The sequence below is a fragment of the Pogonomyrmex barbatus genome, unplaced genomic scaffold, assembly GCF_055798465.1.
Source record: "Pogonomyrmex barbatus isolate J1 unplaced genomic scaffold, ASM5579846v1 scaffold17, whole genome shotgun sequence".
Lineage (NCBI taxonomy): Eukaryota > Metazoa > Arthropoda > Insecta > Hymenoptera > Formicidae > Pogonomyrmex > Pogonomyrmex barbatus.
Window position 1 is genome coordinate 1579164 of NW_028297113.1, and position 22793 is coordinate 1601956.

The 22793-nt window shown below is 35.6% G+C and overlaps 2 protein-coding genes across 2 annotated transcripts in view; both read left to right on the forward strand.

Moving 5' to 3' along the window:
- The first annotated feature begins 249 nt into the window (after nucleotides 1–249).
- ND-49 (NADH dehydrogenase (ubiquinone) 49 kDa subunit) lies at nucleotides 250–3421 on the forward strand. The gene is made up of 4 exons (XM_011644893.3): nucleotides 250–411; nucleotides 526–959; nucleotides 1159–1630; nucleotides 2775–3421. Exons 1-4 carry the CDS (start codon nucleotides 311–313, stop codon nucleotides 3178–3180), a joined length of 1413 nt encoding a protein of 470 aa, XP_011643195.1. The 5' UTR covers nucleotides 250–310; the 3' UTR covers nucleotides 3181–3421.
- Nucleotides 3422–13880: 10459 nt separating this feature from the next.
- emp (epithelial membrane protein) overlaps nucleotides 13881–22793 on the forward strand; it is a 36571-nt gene continuing 27658 nt past the window's right edge. The window contains exon 1 of the mRNA XM_089074779.1: nucleotides 13881–15091. Within this exon, the coding sequence (XP_088930905.1) occupies nucleotides 15034–15091 (58 nt within the window). The 5' untranslated portion in view covers nucleotides 13881–15033. The remainder of the gene's footprint in view (nucleotides 15092–22793) is intronic.

Here is a 22793-nt window from a genome sequence, read left to right on the forward strand (position 1 = left end):
TTTTAAGCATATTGATTAGTTGCAGGATAAAAAGCTTTTAAAAACTGAAGAATTGCTCCAGCCAATCAACATGCTTAAAAAATTTATCGTACGACAAATGTAATATTACCCGAAGGCTTATTTCTGTATTGTAAACATATAATATACATACATTATAAAGAACAGGGATTCTATTCTTGAAACATATCGCATATACGAAAATCCTATATAGTTAATGTTAACATATATTATAGGATTATTGTAAGCGATATGTTTCAAGAATAGGGCCTCAGATCTCTTCAGTATTTTGTTGGTGCGTGATGTGAGCATCATGGCGGCGAGAGTGTTGGGCTCGGTTCTGCGTAAAAACGCAGGATTTTTCGGTGCTAGCAGATTGTTGGCGCCGAGTAATGCACCGGCAATTCTCGACGTGTGAGTCAGATTAGTTTAGGCTTAAACGTACTCTTCTGCGATCATACACGCATTATGTAATAACATAACCTATATCTGTTCAAGTTGAACTGACACGGTACATATGTTTTGCAGCCAGCATCGTAATGGTCACCAATGGTTTCCGGACTTGGAGTTCGCCGAGCAACAGAAACGGCCGGTGATGTTGCCAACTGAAAAAATCGATTGGGTACCACCGGACAGGGAGTCATTTCTAACGCCAGCTCCCAAGGTGGAGCAGACTATACAGAATATAAGGCTTAACTTTGGACCGCAGCATCCAGCCGCTCATGGCGTGCTCCGGCTGATCTTGGAGCTAGACGGCGAAATCGTGCTCAGTGCCGATCCGCATATCGGTCTCCTACATCGTGGCACAGAAAAACTAATCGAGTATAAGACCTATATGCAGGCGCTGCCTTATTTTGATCGTCTAGATTATGTGTCCATGATGTGCAACGAACAGTGCTTCTCTCTGGCAATTGAGAAATTACTGAATATAGATGTGCCTCTGCGTGCAAAGTACATTCGAGGTAAAAAAAAGATTCATAATCTCTTTTGATTGAAATAACATGAAATGTACTGGAGCTAATATGTGCATATGCATTTATCTGTTTATAGATCTAAGAATTTAAGATTGATAAAATTAATTATTAGACACCAAGATGCAGCCATAATCGAAAAGTCTTGTTTTGTATATTTTTACTGATAAAATTCTCTCCTCGTTTGTAGTTCTCTTCGCGGAAATTACGAGAATTCTAAATCACATTATGGGCATTGGAACACATGCATTGGACATTGGTGCCTTGACACCTTTTTTCTGGCTGTTCGAAGAACGCGAGAAACTAATGGAGTTTTATGAACGCGTGAGTGGCGCTCGTATGCATGCAGCCTATATACGACCTGGTGGTGTCTCTTTGGACCTACCGTTAGGTCTAATGGACGACATATATGATTGGGCCTCCAAATATGCCGAACGCGTAGACGAGGTAGAGGATCTGTTGTCGGAAAATAGAATCTGGCGGCAGCGTACAACTAATATTGGCGTTATATCCGCGGAAAATGCGTTGAATTGGGGCTTCAGTGGTGTAATGTTACGAGGCTCTGGAATAAAATGGGATCTGAGAAAAGTCGCGCCTTATGACGCTTATCACCTAATTGACTTTGATGTTCCAATTGGCACAAATGGCGATTGCTACGACAGGTAAATTTAAATGAGAGATAAATTATATTGAAATTAGATATTAAAACTTGAAAAAAAAAATGGATTATTAGAAAGGTAAAAGAAAGATAATGAATATTATGAATCAGTTTGAATCAAACGTAGATAAGAATACTAAAAAGAGTTTTTAGAAAAGATACATCTGATATCTATAAATTTTTTGATCGCTCTGTTATCTACCATTAGTCTTTAAAAGAAAATTTTTGTTTTAAATTATTAATTTTTAAAGAATTTTTATTAAAACTAAAAAACTATTTAATTTTTATTTTTCTTATTAATGATATCTAACTTTTCGTTTTATATGTAATATATAAAAAAATTATTTAACATATTGGCTACGACCGAAAATTAGACTGCTTTTCTGAGATATCTTTCCTTTATTCTGTTTTTAATTTCTGTAAATATTTTATATTAAAATAATAAAAAAGTTATTGAAACATGTTTAACAAGAAATTAAAATTATTTGCATACAATCTGTAGAATGAAGCATGGACTAATTTTTACTTTGCAGAATAAAACTTCCTAATTAAGCTTTTTCTCATTTTTTGAAGTTGTCATCTTTTTAGATCTTATAATTTGTAAGAAAAAATAAATGTTACAAAGAATAATGATTATTTTAATTAATAAAAGTAAATATAAACACAACAATTTTAAAACTATCATATTTACATAAGGAGTTAGCAGTAGTTAAAAACTTAAAAAAGATTTAGAGAACATTATAAGAACATTATAAGATGTCTTAAAGACAGCATAACAACTTAAAAACTTTCTTAAAAACTTTCTAAATGCATCTTTGAAGTATCTATTAGACAAGTATATTGTTTGAAGGCTATTATCAGAACCAACAGCATAGTGAGTTTATTGCTGTTTGCTCTTGGCAATGTCTTAGAAAAACTGAATGATAACGAAATATTTAGCCTCTTTCTACGTTTGTGAAATAAGAAGACAGAATATATTTGTTAGGAAAGTGCTGGACAAAATGTTGTGACCTGGTAGACTCATCAAGTAGATTCACCGCAATCTATATGTTAAATGATTAAAAAAATCATCAATCTATACAACTTTTAAATATCATTTTTATTACATTTAGTACAACGTCTTTATTGAATGTCTTTTTTGCTTTTAGATATCTATGTCGTATCGAGGAGATGCGGCAGTCACTGCGTATCATCCATCAATGTTTGAATCAAATGCCCGAGGGAGAAGTGCGATGTGACGATGCTAAGATAGTGCCGCCGCGGCGAGAGGAGATGAAGAGCAGCATGGAGGCGCTTATCCATCATTTCAAATTGTTCACTCAAGGTTTCCAAGTACCGCCAGGAGCGACATATACCGCTATCGAAGCGCCGAAGGGCGAATTCGGCGTTTACCTCGTCAGTGACGGCAGTAGTAAGCCATACCGATGCAAAATCAAAGCTCCGGGCTTTGCTCATCTTGCGAGTCTGCAGCATATCGGACCCAAACACTTCCTCGCTGATGTGGTCGCCATTATCGGTACGCTGGATGTGGTATTCGGCGAGATCGATAGATAGATTTCCTAATGATCGAATAATTTATATAGCGTAGAGATATAAATTAAAAGTAACAGTAATCTAAAGTAAAGCATATATGTATTTATATGTATTACACATAGGGATTTTCGAAATCAACGCTTTCGCATGTTACACGGCCGCGTGTAATGTCGCGCACGTTTATGACTATGCGATGAGCGTGTAAATGAACATTGTACATATCTCGTCGTGCGCGTAATAAAAGGAAATGTGGCAAAAATAATTGTTTCGTGTCGAATGACGCACTCGCACAAATGTCCAATCCATGCTGATGTTACGCCTAAAAGAGGTGAGCTACCTAGTACCAACCCTCAAAGATCGTGACAATTCACGTGCGATAAGAACGCAACGCACTTCTATTCTATCCCGAGTTCCTCTAATTAATACTCTGTAACAACTTGCGGTGCGGCGCTGTATGTTGCAGTACGCGCACGATGCGCTCTCTGAGTTTCCATTACCGAGAGATGCGCAATTCTCTCGCACGCAAACCGTAATGCAAAATGCAATTGACAAACAACGACGGGAGAGAATTACAAGACGCCTTCGCGTCTTGCGCGCAAGAACGAAGAATGACGTCGCGTCGTTTCGCAAATCACTTCTTTCAATACAAATATGAAATGGCATTAATTATCTCCGAGCGCGGTTACATCTGGATACTGTAACTATTACGGTGGAGTCGATCGGAACGCAATAAAGAAATAAATGGCTGACCTAAATTCCAAATTCCAAATTGTGCTGACTTCGAAACGAATATTTACAAATAAGAGAATGTTTTTAGAACTTTATTTGAAAGAGCCTTTTTTTCGTAATGTAATCTACTTCAAAGAAATTTATTTTTACAATTCTAAAATATATTTACTAAAATGACATTTCTTATCAAATCATACATATAATAAATTTGCATGTAACATCAATAATTTAAAATTATATATATATTTTCGCAGATCTATTTTATAGTCTCACAAAAGAATATACATATATATATATAAAATATATATATCCTTTTGTGAGACTATAAAATAGACCTGCGAAAATATATTTAAATTTTAAATTAATATAAATGAATATATATATATATACATTTTATATATAAATCTTTATAGTCTAAAGATGGATTTAATATCTTGATCTCTCTTGAGATTAGTGTGATAAAAGATACGTTTATGTTAATGGATTTCGACGTCATCGACAGAGTTTTATTACTTTCAAAATTAATTGCAGGATAAAATCATTAATTTTGGAGTTTTTCATATAGGATTAATAGCGCGAGAATCATGTAGTAGAAGTGCGTTAATTCACACACACACACACACACACACACACACACACACACACACACACACACACACATGCGCGCGCACGCGCGAATACGTTCCTCGTGTGGAAGGTACCAGCAATATACCGGTCGACCTCCACCAAGCTGTTCCATTTTATTATTAATCCGCTTCGTGTTTATACGCGAATAAAACCTTTATCGGCCGGAGAGTCGAAAGAAATCTGCCAGAACGCATGCTGAGATTCGTGCTCGAGACGAAAGAAGAGAAGAAGAAAAGCCAAAGACTGATCGAAAGAAATGCAAGGAAATGTTTACGATGTTTACGTAGTTTCTTTTCTTTTTGTTTCTCTTTCTTTTCTCGCACGATTTGACATCTCGCACGTCGGCAATCGTAAGGCAACGGAGACGACGCCCGCGATGGACGTCCGTCGCAATCAAAGGAAATTGTAGTTCATCTAATTACTGTGTCCTCCTGTCAAGCACGACGAGAAGTCAAAGCGCTGGCTTTCTATTCCTTTCGCCGGTGAAAACCGAAGTTCACGTTTACATGTCGGAGAGATGATCGGTGATTTTCGAATGGCTTGCGAGATATGCCCGAGAGGCTTCCCTTACAAAAACATGAGCTGGAGAAATCATGAAAAATTAATCTACAAATGATCTGACTGATCTCCATTGATGTATATGCGTACTTCATCTCGTTAAGAATAGGCAACGATTTTTTTTTGTTTTGCTATGTTTCGTTTTCTTGACAGTCAAAAATCCTTGACATTCAAAAATTTGAATAAAAAAACATTGAATAATAACCCGATAAAAAATTTTTATGCAAGATATGCCATATGAATATATATAAAAATATATAAATATCTAATTATATAGAAATATATCTATACATGTTCATAGTTTCTTTTTTTAATTAGTTTCTTTTGTAAAATTTTTGTTTGATACAAGAAATATAACAGTAATAATGAGAAGATATAAAAAGTAATTAAAATTATTAATTTTTGCTTTTAATTTGCTTTTAATTGTTTCTTCTACAAAAAATTATGTTTGAAAAAATAAAAATAAAAAATTGTCCACATATAACTATATATATATATATATTTTTTTTTTTTTTTAATTATAAATATATATGATTATATATGGGCAATTTTTTCTCATATTTTAAAATTTAACTTTTTATAAAAAAAAGCAAAAAAGCGAAAATTATTTTTTTAATTATTTTTTGTCTTCTCATTATTATATTATTTTTCTTACACCAAATTTTTCTTACACAAAAATTTTATAAAAGAAATTAATATCAACATATATGAACATATTTTATATATAATATTATATTTATGTTTATATATTTTTATATATGTTTATATATATGTTTTTATATGAAATTTCTTTATTGAAAAGATATTTTATTTTAAGATAAAAATTTATTCTCTTGGACTATTTTTCTTTAAACAAACAAAAACAAAAAAAAATAATATGTTAGATAACTTAAAATTTCTTACCTGCGAGATAATATCTTGCTTTGTATATTTCAGAAATATTTTATTTTAAACAATTACGTAAAAAAAAAAATTAATTTTTTATTTCCATTTGGATGTGAGATGGAGTTGTTTCTTCTCAGTTCACGAAATCAATCAATTTCTTACAGTTGAAACGTTTTATTTGCAATACGATATCCTTGATATGCTTAGCTAATATAGATCTGCAATTAGCATTATAAATATTGAACGAAACGAGCAAGAGAAGGTCTCCGTTTTATTTACGAAAATTTATCGCGGGAGCAGTTAGAAGAAATGAAGCGTAATGATTAGTGTCGGTATTAACCGAAATAATATTTTTGATAATGAGCGTTTATTTCATCAAGCGCATTATTAGAAGATATATAATACTGGCTATTATTCTTATTACGCTATTATGCTTCGCGTACAATTAAAAAGCAAAAAAGAAAAAAATAAATAAGTTCTCTTTTTGCATACTAATTTACTTTATTCGCTCATAATGACTATTTATCGATTTGTACAATTTACTATGCATTTTAAATAGTATTTGGAAGCGCTTTTTTTCGTGATATCGATTATGCAATTAAATATGTCTGATTATTAACTTGCGATAAATTATGTTAATTGTCGAGCTTTAAACAGTCTGAAGCAGAAGCTAAAGCAGAGCTATAATATATTACGTTTGTCAATTATTCGTGTCAACTGAACAAATAATTGCAATTTTATTGCAGTTTTTCGAAATAGTTTTTATAAAATGCTGCGAGTAAAGTCTCCACTTGCCAGTCCATCACTGAATTAATATTCAATGCCAATTATATTTTCTAACACATAATATATTGCGGGTTTATTATCTGTAAAGGAATAATATTATAATTATTATATAATAATATTAATAATAATTCTGATAAGAAGCTGTTTAGTTGTTTAAGAAATAAACGTTGTTCCAGCATTTGACTAACATCAGATCACAGATCTGTAGCGACCTAGAAATTATTTTCATAAGTTTATGTGCGTTGCAGCGAACATTGTTACTTTTGCCGCGGCATTGCGCGCCAGATAGTTGTCTTGAGATCTTTTCTCTCTTTATACCCACGCGCATCACTTTCCAGAGTATTACTCTGAGAACTAGGCCCATCGAGATACACTTTATTGCGATTGCAAAAGCAAGAGCCTCTGTTAACTATCGAACGCGGTTTTCACTCGATACGTTTCATTCAAACTCTTTTCCTCTTTTCCTCTTTTAATAGAAAAAGAACTTATTCTAAGAACTAATTCTTTTTCGAACGAAACGACACGGCCAATAATACTGTTCATTATATTTTTATAACGTATAATAATAATAATAAAAGATGTAAATTTATAAAAAGTGTTGGCGAAGTATATACATATGTTTAGATAATTTTCAGAAGATAAAAAGAGAAGAAATGAAAAACAGAATAAAATTTTATTAAAATTTGATAATTAAAAAACGACATGGATTATTTCATTTTTCTACGTATAATTTTAGTTTTGTCTTTTTAAAAGATCCGAAAATTTGTAAAATTTATAATTCCAAAAATAATTTCACGGTTTATTTCGTCTCGCAACATTCATTCAACCGAGGAGATTTGCGCGTGACGAGGTGAGAGTCTTTCTTTCCTCAAAACGAGTAAACGCCGGAACTTACGTCACGATGAAAGCTGGCCGATAGAAATGTGTGTACATACGTCGTGTAATGCAAGACGCGCAAACAATAAAAATGCCATTAAGTTAGCTCTATGTCTATGTAAAGATTTATAAATCAATCATTATTGTGGGACGTGTGCTATTAAAGTTCTAAAAGTTGCTGCAAAAATTAAAATTTGCAAAAATATTAAAAATTTTAAGGAAAGAATAGAAAAAAATAAGAATAGAAAAAATAAAGAATAAAAAAAAGTATGTATTAAAATTCTTATCTTAGCAGTTTGAATGATCGATTTTTATGCTTGTTGGTGATAGCATATACATTTAAGGAAACAAATACAAATTTATGAATATGTCGAAGCTAATTTTTCATGCTGATGATAAAATTCTGTGATTTTTATTTTTATGAATCATTATCTTATCATTATGAAATTATAATTGAATTTTAACTTCTCATCGACTTACAAATAATAATTTGATTTATCATCTCTCATTTCTCAATTTTTGTTAAAAAATGAGTTATAATCTTTTAAAAAATGATAAATATTATTGAAAAAAATTAATATGATAAATAGCTATCATTATTAAAGATGCTTAAGAAAGTTTAGATAGGTTTAGGTAAATTTAGTAAGGTTAATTGTTTTCAATACAAATATAAAATTATGTTATTTTATAAAATAACGTAACTTTATATTTGTATCGAAAACAATTTTGCTAAAGTAGCTAAAACTTTTAACAAATACAAAAATTTGAAAATTTAATTCCGTTAAGCTATCAAAATAATTATAATATAGGATTAAAAATTTGATAAAATATAAATAACTGTGCAGTATTATTATCATTAAACATCTTACATAATTATTTTGATGATATAACAAAGTTATTTCTAGATATGTATCTATTCAAATTTTTAGATATTTTAACTAAGTCGTAGATATTACATATCAATTTTTTTCTAGAAATCAGTTTAAAAAATTTTTAATTGTTCAGTCTATAAAAATTTCTGAAATATTTTCCGAGAATTTATTATTTCCATGAATATAATTTAAAATTTAATTTTTGCTCTAGATTATTTTTCTATAATTTATAAATATTTATCTTTTTAATTATACATATAATTATTATTAATTACATGTTTTTTTTCTGACTGATTACATGTTTTTAAACTGACTGATAAGAAAAAAAAAACTGTTAGGAAGATTGAAAACGAGTTCACGAGTCGCGATTGATCTCTTGTGATTTAATAATTATATTTTTTAATATATTTCTACTTTACTTCCGGCAGCATGATACGTTTTGAATTTTTATGATCGTAAACGATATATTTTTAATATCACATCTTTTTTTAATTCCTCTTAAAAATCGAGATTTGCCGTAAGAAAGAAAGCCGTAATGCCGGTATCATTATTGCATCCATGATCCTGAATGATGTTTTTGCAGCGATCGATCGAGCTCTCTCGGATAAAAATCAATCTTGTTATCGAAGCATCTCGCACAGGATGTCGTACGGAAACCATCGAACATCTTTACAGATTGTATCATATTTCAAGTCGGCGCCGGTGTCTCCTTGGCAATGAAATGTCGTGATAAGTCGCTAGCCTAATTTATAGTATCTTTAATTGGATTTAAAGAAGAAAAATGAGCTTCATGAATTGAATTTAAAATTATCTATTAATAACATGCCATTTATTACAAACTTATTACGATTTATTGTTTATCCATTCGAAGGACATCCTTCTGGTATTTCTGCGATCTGTCTGTAATATATTTTACCATGCACAACGGTAATTCACGTTTTCTACGCACAGGAAACACAAAGCACGCAATAAAAGCCCGATCGATCCAATTACTCGCGCCTTCCGTGTTACGCGATCGGTGTAGGGGGAGGAAAAAAAAGAGGCTATTAAAATGCATCGCATCGTGGATAGTCGGCGATTACGATAGAGCGCGCTTGTCTATCCTTTAATGACACACAACTCGTGGAATTACGGACGATCGTGGACGAGCGTGGCGTCGTAATTAGCGGCAATTAACTGTTCCACCTCAGCATTTGGCCGCAACGTCTTTTTTTTTTCAAACAACGCCGTGACAAAGTCGCGACTCGCAGGATGAGGCTGGGCGTGCTTGCGAAAGAGATCGTCGTTGACTTACTTAGTTGCAGCATCTCGCCCCTCCCCCCCCCCCCACAAATTACAGCCGATTATATAGCATTTGCCAACGGCAGGGGGATATTAACCCCTTCAGACCTGGTATCCGACAAACGCGTTGTTTTCTTATTTGCTATGCAAACATGTAGTTTCCAGAGACACCTGACAGTAGTTCACGGACTCATTATTACTACTTTATTATTTGGTGCTACGTGTTTTTAAGCGTAACACGGCGTGTGTACTTAATTAAATATGATAACATGACGATAAGAGGTATCAATGAATGTAATAATAATATGATATAGGCGCGTGCTTATGGAGGAAATATTAGGAATAGGAATATGAATGTTAAATTTTTAAGAACTTCAGAATAAAAATTAAAAAACGTAACGCGCAATGAATATTTGTTTTTATTGTACGTTACGTTTAATTTTTATTTTTCCGAATTTTCATTTCCAAAATTTAATACTTATTCCTGTTTCTAATATTTGCTCCAGTGTACGCCTAAAAATAAAATAAGGAAAGAAAAGGATGGAAGGATCTTGCGGGACGAAAGCTGCTGGTTATGTGATTTTTATAAATTTTTTTCTATATTGATCAATATAGGTTCTATTTTTCCTTTTCTATCATTATTTTTCTCATTTTTTTTCTTTTCTCGTTGATTTTAAGAGACATGCCACCTTTTTTAACAATTATATAAAAAGATATCCGATCGAATATTATAATGCAAATCAATGTTATTAATCATACTTAATAACAATTAATATTGAGCTACAATCATTATTGAGCAAAATACATTAGAGAAGAAGTCATTAAAAGTAATTTACTCATAAAAACGGCCAGTCATTTCATGCAAAATCCTTCTATTCTTCCCTTTTTTATATACTCTTTTTTTTTTTTTGAATAAGTAGCGATGATTCAAAGTATCTACGTTACGTAATACATGTCGAACAGTGGGAAATGTCAGGTTGAAGAAAAATACAGGAGGCAATTATGTCGGATTACTCTCGGTTTTATACATATGGCGAATAATATCAGCCTGTCGCGTAAATTTATCGGTGCGACGATTCGAGAAGCTAATATTTGCATAATATCGAAATTATCTTAATCCTCCAATTAAAGGGTCAAGGTCACTTTTTCGAGCTCGAAATAAAAGCATCACATCATTTCGCAATTAAGACTCGAGGGTTTTGAGCGATAAGAACGTTTCTCATTAGCGATTCTCATCTGCTTGATATGCACTCGAATAAGACTAAAATAGAAATATTAGTTTTGCGAATCAATATAGTCCATTTAATAATATTTGATAATTGCGAGGCCTCTTCGCGAAGGCCACTCATTTCACGTGAAATATACTAAACAATATTAATTTTTTTAACAGTTAATTAAAAATAATACTCATATATTATTTATTATATTTATATGTTTCTTCTTGTTGACTCACTATAATCATTTGTAATTATGACGTTAGAAGCGAGAAATTACACAATAAAAATTTTTGCTTAATACATAAAAATAGAAATATTCTTCGAAAATATATTTACATTAGAATCTGTAAAAAAATATCAAAGTTTTCTTTTTGCTAATCAATAAATAACCGTATGTCTAAAATTAAATCGTGTAACTCTGTTTTTAATTAGGCATAATTTATTCTATTTCTATATATAATTATTTATCAATTAAATATTATTTATATTTTACGAATCTATTCCATCGATTGCAAATGTTATTTTATCGAAAAATATTTTTTTATGTATTTTGCAAAACTTTTTATGTTATCTCGTTTCGTCATTATAATTCAAAATGGCTGCAGTGAATCAACAAGCCTTAAACAGGTCTTAAACTGTAAAATTTTAATCTTTCACCAATTGAGTAACTTAACCTGAGTCTCTGTAAAATCTTTCAACACAACAATACGATGATATTTCAATTTTTATATAATTCAATATTAGATATCCGGATTATTTAGTCCAAATGCTATTCCAGCTGTTAAATCTTTCCAGACAGTAGCCTTCTGGAGCGTGGATTTAATATCTAATCATGCGAGTTGAATGTTATACGTAAAATCGCAGATTACATTATAGCAGCGAGTGCATCCTGAAGAAGAGAGCCGACGTACGATTGTATTTCTAAGAATTTACAACATGGACTTTTCCTCTTGAGATCCATTCGATGATCCACTCGACTAGAAGGAGGACTTTTATTTGTCACAGAATAATCCTGAGCGCGTATTTCTCTATAAAGATTTATTCAAAATACAATTCCGAACTTTAAACGCAGTTTCGTATTTTCTGTATTTTCTTCTCCTCGCGACTTTTATTCTTTATTTTTTTCTTTTTTTTTTATGCATGAATATTGTTCATCGCTGTCAGTTAAATTAAAGAAACATCGAGAGACACGATAATACATAACGAGTACATCGGAAGGGGAAGCCTCTCACAAAAACTTGTAGTTTTCCTAGCGTTAACCTACATTTACGTCCTCGATCGCCTACCATTATGGCGTTCTCGGCTAGCGATTGTCGATCATGAACGCGGTAGCGGAAATTGAAACCGGGTTATTTTTAGTAGACCTCTTTCTCGACATCATCGGAGACATTGCCGGAGTCCAGCTGGGGACTCCTCTATATCGTTCATCGACCTCTGCAAAATTCATCGCGCCGTGGTGACGAATTAATAATGAATTTCGCATCTCTCGAGAGGAAGAGATTTTAATGCGTGGATAAAATAGCGATAGTACCAGTCGACAGCAGCAAAAGTTTGTGACACGCGGAACACTGCATGAATCTTACATCTCACATGCTAATAATCTAACAGTAGTTTCCATAAGGAGGATTCGCGACGTCTGAAAAAAATCTGCGACGCTCTACCTTATTTATTTTGCGCCCGAAATTCAGAGGAGAATTCAATCTCAACGATTTATCTCACAAATATTTTTATCTCAAGTTTTCTAAATGAAAAAATTAATAAAGCTATAAATAGTGAAAAATTTAACGTAACATCACAAAAATGAGGAAGCTAATGCTCAGGAGCTGAAGCGAAATCACCTGTAATGAAGTTTTTATGATCGCTGTTTACCGATAGCTATAATTATAACATTTTTTTTTACAGTTTCTTTTTTATCCGGAAAAAATGTTAGTTTTAGCGACCAATTAGCGGAATTGGATTCGGACGCGGAAAACGACGTGCGCGTAACGACGAGAATGCTCTAGAATGTACTTGTCACATTGACGCCGACGAATCATTCAAAAGCCCGTAAAGCGCGTAACGTTCGAGAACAGTCACTGTGTGCTCCACCTACGTAGCCCTCGGATTGCTGTTATTACCCGCCAAACCAGCCGCATCGGGGAGGTAGGCCGCCGAATAACGGGGAAGCGCGGAAGGAAAGGATTCGCGGGGGACCCCAAGCGAACGGGAGGGGCGGGGAACGAAGGAGGAGGATTTAATACGGGATAAGATGGAGAAAGCGAGAGGAGGCGATGGATCGTGATGGCGCGGAGGCACCTGCGTCTCACTTGGGTGAAAGAAGAAGCAGAGGGGAGGGGACCTAGCCTTCAAGAGCGTTACTCTTGATACTCGGAATTTGTCCAAACTTTTCAAAATATTTCACGTTGTTTCGTTTCGGAAGAGAAATCACCTCCTTTTATCCGCTTTTCAAATTTCATAGATTAGATAATCATATTTGATTATCTTGTTGTATTGTCTACAATTATACTTCTACAATCTCGAATCGATTCTAAGTTATATAATCTCAAGTTTCTCGAGTTCACGAGTGACGGGAGAAACTGTTGTCTCAATTATCCAAAAATTTCGACTATTCCGATTGTCGCGATAATTAATTAAATTTGTCATTTGTTGAAGAAGGTAAAGGTGGGAGGGATTAAAAAACGAATTCAGCACATAAAAGACGAAAGCGCGATAGGGTCCGCGAGCGAGGCGAAACGTTCCTGCACAGGAGAAGCACCGTAAGGGGGGGGGGGGGGCCGAAGAGTGGAGGAACAGCAACAGCAGCAGCAGCAGCAGCAGCAGCAACGGCAGGAATAGTAGTAGTAGTAGTAGTAGACACTGAACGGACGCATTGAAGGGGGCAAAGTGGAGCGTCAAGTGGGGGCAGGAATAAATCGTTCACCTGAGTGTCGCGCCGTGGATCGGCGGTGTCTCGCAGTGTCTCGGCCGATCTCACATCGATCGCACGGCGTTCGTATCGGAACGTCCGCACTCGCGCGCAACGCACGCATACACACACGTCGAGAATCATATATTCTCCAGTTCCGCTCGATTTCGCATTAACTCTTATTTCTCTCTCTTTCTCTCTCTCTCTCTCTCTCTCTCTCTCTCTCTCCCCCTCTCTGTCTCCTTCCTCCTTTGTTCCCTCCTCCGTCATTTATTTCTCTTCGAGTCCTCTCGCTAATCTTTCCCCTCTCTCTCTCTCTCTCTCTCTCTTTCTCTTTCTTTCTCTCCTCTTCTCTCATCTGCATCCACGTCCCTTCCTCCTCCCAGGTCGCATGCCTCTTCCTCGTCGAGATACATCGTCGATCGTTCCCACGATCACTGTCGCGGCCACCAGCGGTCGAGGAGGCAGCAACGGTCGGCCGCGTACTCGTCGCGTGCTCGGAGTCATCGGCGAGGAGTCGCGCGATCTTGGCTGGTACTGCCGTGAGGGACATCCGTCCGATCGTGGAAGTGGACGACACCCATCGACGTGCCAGGGACATGTCCTGACTTGTGAGAAACGTTACCCCGGGCGACGACGACGACGACGGCGGCGATAGCGGCGGAGTAAAACGGAGAGAGACAGAGAGATAAAAAGCGCGCTATTTTTTTTATTCCCGGATCGTTACCAACATCTCCGTGGTTGGTACATAATAATAACGCCCGACGACCCAGCCGGCACACTTAAGCGCACACCGCGAGAGAAGGACTGACTTTCTCCAGTTGGCAGTCAGGCCAGCGCGCGCCCGAGCAGCTCTTCGAGGTCGCCGCGAGAAAACGCGTGTCTCGAGGACGAGGTGGACCGTACGCGGAATCGTCGAATGAGGCCTCGAAGTTGAAATCCTCTTTGACAACTCGGTGTTGCTCGTGCATGAGCGCAGCGCGCCACCGCGAGGGTGTATCCAAACGCTGAGGAATTACCGGCGAGAGAGAGAGAGAGAGAGAGAGAGGGGGGGGCAGAAAGGAAACACACGCTCGCACCTCGCGCCTCCTGCACTGTGATCTCGGGGTGAACGCTCGGTGAACGCTCGCCGATCAGAATGAGGGTGCATCGTGGGATCTGCGCCAAACTACAGGGCGGCTTCCTCAGACGATGGTGTATGTATACGGAATATTCAGTCTGTCCTTTCGAACCGTCACGCGAATCGATCATTTTGAAGCGCAGGTCGCTTCAGAATCTTCGCTGCAGCTGTTGAAATATGTGATTACAACCATTCTGGCAATTTTAATATAAAATTCTACTAACGTATCCACACTTGCACCTAATTCACAAGGAGGATCGGAATAAAAACTATTTTGCCGTAAATGTAGAGGACTGTTTTCCATGCAGGATGAAACGGTCTATTTTTAATACTCTTAGACTAAAGCTCTTAAATAAACTGACTGTTCACCAGCCAATTAGGAAAGACCGAATATCTAAACAAAGATAAAAAGGTTAGAGGTGTAGAAGAATTACCGAGTCATAAAATCCAAATGAGAATTTAGATTAATCCTCAAAATTTTGATCGAAAAGAATTAAAGAAAGTCTCATTTTTAGAGAGGAGAGTTTTCACTTAATTTAAAGTTTTTAAAGATTCCGTCTCCGGAATGTCTATTTCTACACTACTAAAATCCACTTACCTTGGTTACCAATAAACAAAACATTGCGTGAACATGATAAGCGACTGGATGTGAAAAACGAGCGTCACGCCTGCATATGTTCGGTGCATGCCTCATCGAGGTTTATCGCCGAGGACATTGTTTGCACGTCAATCTTGCATATTTGGCGATCAAATTGTTGTAATGCGACCGATAATTGCCGACGATGCGAATCGATCGATCAACCGTCATAGCAATGCGCCTTCAAACAGCGTCAATAAAATCGATCTGAAAAAGTTCTACAGCAGGCTCGTAGGTAATTTCTAAAAAATACGCGAACTTTTTATCTTCATCGAATGTACATTTTAATATACATTTAAATGATTAAAATGGCGAATGATTTAATTTGATTAAAAATCAAGAAGCTACAGCCAAAAGCTAAGGAAACCTTTTGGTTTTTGTTACACACTGAGAAACAAAAACTCTGTTTGATTGGATTAATTGGAGTCCTGGTTGAAAATGGACAAATCAGGAATTTTCTGCTTAAATCTGCTAAAATTTTAGTTGAGGAAACCGGAATTTTGATTGATACAATCAAAATCTTCTGGTTTGTCCATTTTCAACCAGGCCATTTTTCTCAGTGTGTGTTATCATTAGGCTTTTTCTAATATTACACACATTGTGTTTTGTTGATGACATTAATTAATTAAAGGAATCTATAATATGATTTAACTATGATGTAAACTAAACCTCTTTAACTCTTTAAACTAAACTAAACAATCTCGTAATGCAGAATTGAAGATTATAAAATTTTTTTATAACTATGTATCGCGTAATATGACAACGTCTGAAGATATATACGTATATAAAAAAATATCTATTCAAATGTATGCATGTACATCGAGTACTCGGCATGAATTATGGATCGTCCTAAGCGAGAATCTAATTGACTTCAAGAGATGACAATTATTCTTTAGCACCGTTTAAAATCCGTGCGACTCATACCATAATCTCTAATGATGATTTATTTCCGAATGGAAAATTGGCGGAAGACTGCGGTTGATTCGATCATCCTTGTGACGTCACGGTTAGGTTGAAAAGGTTAAATTATTAGTCTCTTATGTATTTGATTTTTTTTCAGACTTGTTAATTAAATTTTCGATTATGTAACACGAGAGATTATTTTTCACTTGCTAATGTATTTTATACATGATCAACTGCGCAGGCAGAAGTCGGGAATCTACATTCCTGATTCCTGAACTCGTTTGTCAATAACTTCGCAGCTGTTTCGAAAGAAATTTACGTAATTTTTCTCCACGACCTTTACTTCATGAGCCTCAAAATTATTTTAATTTTAACGGGAAAATAGAAAGGGCAACTCTCGGCGAACTCGATTTTAGGAGTGTGATAATAAAAGTTTTCAATAGGGGAAAAGGGGAGGATTAATCGTTCAAATTTGATTATCAATTTATTAAAATTAGCATTGATTGCTGCGTCATAAATCTGTTAAAAATAATGACACGTAATGACGCGATATAAATAATGAATTTTGCATTTTTATATATGCATATATAATATAAAGGAGAATATATATATATATATATATATATATATATATATATCCTCTCTTTTCTTCTTGGAATTTTTTATTATCGCACTCCTAAAATCGAGTTTGTCGAGATCGTTTTTGCTTTCCCTAGTTAAAATTAAATTAATTTAAAAAAATTGAAATTACATATATATAAATTCAATGAAAGAAAAAATTATCACACTCCTAAGATCGAGTTTGCCGACAGTTGCATTCTCTAGTTACTTGAAACTTGGCTTAGCGTATCACACGTTTAATTTACCGATTTCGCAATTTGTGACACTGAGAAAAATGTCTGGTTGAAAATGGACAAACAAATAGAAGATTCTGATTATATCAATCAGAATTCTGGTTACCTCAATTAAAATTTTAATAGATAAGAGATTAAGCAGATTTAAGCAGAAAATTCTGTTTTTATTGTCCGTTTTCCGAAACCGGAATTCCAATTAATCCAATCCAACATTTTTCTCAGTGTACTTGAAGAAGAGCTCGAAATATCCCGTTCGTTCGTTCGTTCGTTCGCGCGTTCCAAGTTCGCCTTAGCTCGCCACGCTCGAGGGCATGAATCGAGATGTCTGGGCTGGCTGGTCGGGAAGGCTCGCGATTAACCCGTTCATTCGCGGGTAATGTCACGGTTGTAGCCGTTGCTCTTAATTCGATTCAATGAATGTGTCATCGCGCGCACGGTCGACCACATTGAATCATTGCGGTTTATTCAGGCCGGCGTTGCACATCGCCTCGTGCCTCTTTCAGCGCCGGCACGGTTCTCCTCGACGGAGAAGGACGGAGGACGACGACAGCAACGAAAACACTGTCGTTGACACTTTAGAGACGTTGTCGCCACACGCGGTAGAGATTCGCGTGGGCGTCGCGTTCGCGATCGCTTTCACTTCGGCCCCCGCGACGGTGGCCCGAAAGTTTTTCGCGCGGCTGTGCGGCTCCGCTGCACCGTTGCGTTGTGAAATGAAGCGTGGACCGACTCGACGTAATTTGGACGAGTTTTCAACATAAAAACATAATGGATTGTTAATAATCCTCAGGCATTCCTGAAAATTTGGGAAATTCTTCGTCGTAAATGAAATGAAACGCGCGTTGCGTCAGCCCTTCGTGTACATCCGACAATCGATAATCTGATCTATATTTTTATCAAGAGGAATTGTTTGCCCATCATTTCATGTTTAATCGTTCGATGAAGATCGAACTTCTTTTCCAGAGACAAAGTATGACGTATCGTGTTGTATCGATGAATCGTACGTTAAACTATCACGTTTCTGTATAGCGCTCGATAATGTCTTCATTCGATAAACGTGAAAATTGTCTTTGTTTACCGTATTGGTCATCAGTAAACTCGTCAGAGGCATGTTAACTTCAATCTCCGTTTGCGTGCCTACTTTCAGAGGGACATCACGAGTAAAGATTAATTCCGACGAAAAGAGTCGACGTTACGCTTTTATTATTCTTCCACAACCACATGATGATGTAATGGATTATTTCCATAATACTCTTCCTGGATCTCATCTTTAATAGAACTTTAACAGAATTCTAATCTCAAACTGAAACCTCGAATGACGAATGGCAGCGTCCTTTCACATATTCTCGCGTTCGAATCTGTAACTGTAAAAGATCGCCTGTTCTTCCTTATAACATACAACTTATATACGTATTTCAAGGATATGAAATCTTATTGTAATAAGAAACGTCTGATCTAAATAAAAATCCTCAAAAAAGCGCGAAAAGGAGTATCATTGAAGGAATATCGCTGTTGAGCTCGTTTTATTTTATATAATGAAAATGTAACATGAAGGAAGAAGATAATCTCTTTCCCTATTAATAGAGAGGTCGAAGAGAGATCTTATCTCCATCTCCATTCAGAATTCTACGAATTTTCCTTGAAAACTTTTTTTTTATCTTGTCACCTTGGATCTTCGTGTATAAATTAATACCGATCGCTTTACACCGGTTATCCTCGTCACTGCGATACATTAGTTTGAAAAGGTCGATCAAATTCCCCAGCGTGATCAACACTGTTGCATTTTCTTTCCTGCCGTGTCAAAGTGTGAAGTTTCTGCATTTTATGATTATTTCTATTACATCGCCGGATCGGATCAGCTCGGAGAGACCGATTGGTGGTGATTTGGCACGATCGATCCGTGCCAAAGTTCCTCGGATCGACAGTGATAATTTAATGATAATGGAAATAATCCGGCACAAAAAGAGCCGACGGTGATAATGATAATGGAAATAATACCGGCACAAAAAGAGCCGTCCACATTGGCATAATTAATAACTAATCGAAATAGCCGAGTAAATAACCGAGTCTTCCTCGAGAAAGAGCGTTATTTGTTCGCCAGAGAATGAACTTTGCGACCATTAAGTGTTCGTGCTGGCCTCGGACTATCTGTCCGCGGGCGAGTTCCGCGATCGTTAGCAAAGTGCATTGTATACCAATGCTGCTTCTCCTGAATTGTTTGTATGCGCTCGTCGTATGTAAGCCATTCGGATATATAGAGAGTTTTTCACGTGAGAACGTCGATCGATATCTCAACTACGTAGTTAGAACATTCTTGAGCCTTGAGCTTGCCAATAATAAAAATCGCTATAAATTACAAAATTATATTTGAGACAATTAATGTGTTGTCATTGTTTGTTATTAAATTATAGGACATTATAAATTGAAATGAACGAGAGGGTACGCATAAATGATTAAAAAAGATCGATAAATTATTATAAAATTTATTTTGAACGTTCGAATCGTTATGTAAAACGCATGTTTTATGTAAATGATTAATATATCTCTTCATCGCTCATTAAAGCACATGGAAATTCCGGATATTTATCCGCGTTGCGTCACGCTCTTTATTAAAGTCAATTATTTGTTTCACATTTATGAATAAAGATAAGAATAAATGAAAATGTCATAATCAACGCGAGAAAAGTAATTGATGGCTAATAAAAAAGTGGTGGATATATTATTACTGTTCGACACTCTATTTTTCCTGTCGTACGAGTGACACGCTAAGCACAAGAGAGAGATATCTGAGATACAGGCCCGGTATGTTTTACATATTATGCGGTGATTGGCGTAAGAACAGGAAACACTCTTATGTAAGAAGAAGTAATCGTCGCAGGCAGATACCTACGTGCACGCGCACTTTTTTTCATTTATATACCGCTACATTTCGTTATATACTTCTGTTTGGACAAGGGTTCGCTATACGGAAATCCCATTATCGATCCGCGGACACGTTACGTTTGACACTCGACGGTGAATAGAAATTGTAAACCTCGCGCAAAAAGCAGTTCCGTAAAAGCAGTTCCAGAAAATCCATTTTCCGCCGAGAAAGGCGAGACACTCGACAAAATTATGATCCATGAGAATACTTATGAGCCATAAATTTAATTTGAAAAATATACATTTCTGTGTTAAATATATATATTTTTTGTTTTTATTATATATATGTTTATATGTTTAATTTACATTTATATATATTATATTAATTTATATACATATACATATATATAGTCCCTATATACATATACATATATATATTCCCTTCTTTAGCTTTTTTCTCAAGTAAGAGAAATTTCAATGATACAAGTATAAAATGCTTAGAAACTTTAGTGTACATAATACGTCTTATTTTTCAATTTTATTCACTTAATATTTATACATCCGCAAATTTAATATTTGTATAGTTTTCATACCCCTGAAATATTCCAATTATATTGAAAGTTCTTAGCGTCGGTATATTTTCAACTTTTTTTTAAACCGATTACCGTTTCTACTTTTTTATCTAATTTACTTTTAAAACTCTTTCTTTACGAATTGATTAGTGAAAATAATAACAATTTTTGTATGGATTCTAGGAAAATTAGTTATTTGCCTCCAACAATTTTTCACCTTCCGGGCGAAAGCGATGAATTCGCCGAATTATTTTATTTTTGCCGATTTTACAAATGTTAACTTTACGATCGCAGATTATTATCGGTAATAAGGAAAACTCTTGCAACAAAAACGTTTCCCTGCCCGTTGCCTCGGCATAGAGAAATGCTATTACGAGCTCAGGTATCGACGATAAAACCGTAAACATGATCGGTAAACGCTACTGTCTTCGCTTCGTTCGAGGTCTACTGTCTCGAGCGAGTTCCTCGCCAGTCGAGGTAAAGAGAGGTAAAAATTATAAGGCACGAGTGAAGGTTTTATCGAAGGCTGTCTACGCGCGTCTTATATAGCATTGAACATTCTTATCCGTAAAATACCCATGCGTCCGGGTAACTTAATAAGCATGCGAATTATTATATCGGTATCGCAGTAAGCATTTAAAACAGTAGATACGTACTTAAGCTAGTCCATATTGCAAGCGTAAAATAGCGTAGAATTAATACCAGAATTAATGCCAGATACCCGAGCCAGTTCGAGTTCGACGTATGTTTAGCGATTTTTGAAATACGGTTAATTGGCTACCGTTAATTTTGTAACTTGATAAGGTCTCCTTTCTCTATCTACGTTACGGTAGCAACCGTGTCTGAAAACGGACGACCGATCGTCTTGAAACCGGCTCATTCAAGACGTTAGATGCACTAGATTTAACCGTTGTAAAAGCTCTCTCTGTCTCTTTCTCGACCGTTTGGATTCTCAAATATCTTTACTGTCGCTCCGAATTTTGTGAAATAGAAGACGAGGTAATTTGCGAGATGAATCTCTCTCTCTCTCTCTCTCTCTCTCTCTCTCTCTCTCTCTCTCTCTCTCTCTCTCTCTCTCGTCGCTTCTTAACACTTTTGCCTCTCGCGGACATGCCGATTGACAAGATGGGAATCGGCGTGTAATCTTCGTCCTCTCGAGGTTCAACGAACCCGGCTTCGGCGCTCCCATTGAATCATCGAAACAGGGAAACTCAACGTTTCCCATTATGAGCCTCTATTTACGATAGCAATCAACTGCGCAAAAGATTTTCTCTCTCTCTCTCTCTCTCTCTCTCTCTCTCTCTCGTCGCTACGTTGCGATTGCAAAATCGCGCGAGAGTGCCAGCAATGCAGAGGGATATGCAGAGCACGAAGTCGAGTTTTGATGAAATTACTCCTCGTTTCCTTTCCTCGTTCTCTCTCTCATCTCGATAGATGCAGACACGCGGCTCTAGATTCGTGAGCGCGCTTATCTCCACTTGTCGATCTCGCTTCGCTTATCTGACGAAATCGCTAGAGCAACACGTGCACGCTCGTTTGAAAGAATTCGAGAAAGTCGACCTTACAACTGTAAAAACTCATATTATTCATATTACCCTTTTAATGTTCTCTTGAGCAATCATATGTAGAAGAAAAAAAATCTGTCTTAAAAGTTAAGACATATATAAGCAAGAATATTATAATCTCCTTATATATTTTAGTCTTGTCTTGAATTGAATTTATCATAATCATGCAAATATTACTTTTGCTCAATTTAAGATTAAAAATCTTCTGTATGAAAATTATAATATTGTTGTTTATATATAAGAATATCTATAGCTAGTATCAATCACTAAAATTTTCCTAAGAAGATTACAATAATCTTGCTTATATATGAGAATATCTATACTTCGATTAATACAAATTCAATCAAATCAAAACAAAAATTAAAATGTCTTAAGATTTACGATT

Bases quoted from the DNA above. Each gene is read 5' to 3' on its own strand.
- ND-49 (XM_011644893.3), top strand. From the start codon at position 311: ATGGCGGCGAGAGTGTTGGGCTCGGTTCTGCGTAAAAACGCAGGATTT. The intron at 412-525 runs GTGAGTCAGATT...TATGTTTTGCAG, and splicing joins GCACCGGCAATTCTCGACGT to CCAGCATCGTAATGGTCACC. The intron at 960-1,158 runs GTAAAAAAAAGA...CCTCGTTTGTAG, and splicing joins GCGTGCAAAGTACATTCGAG to TTCTCTTCGCGGAAATTACG.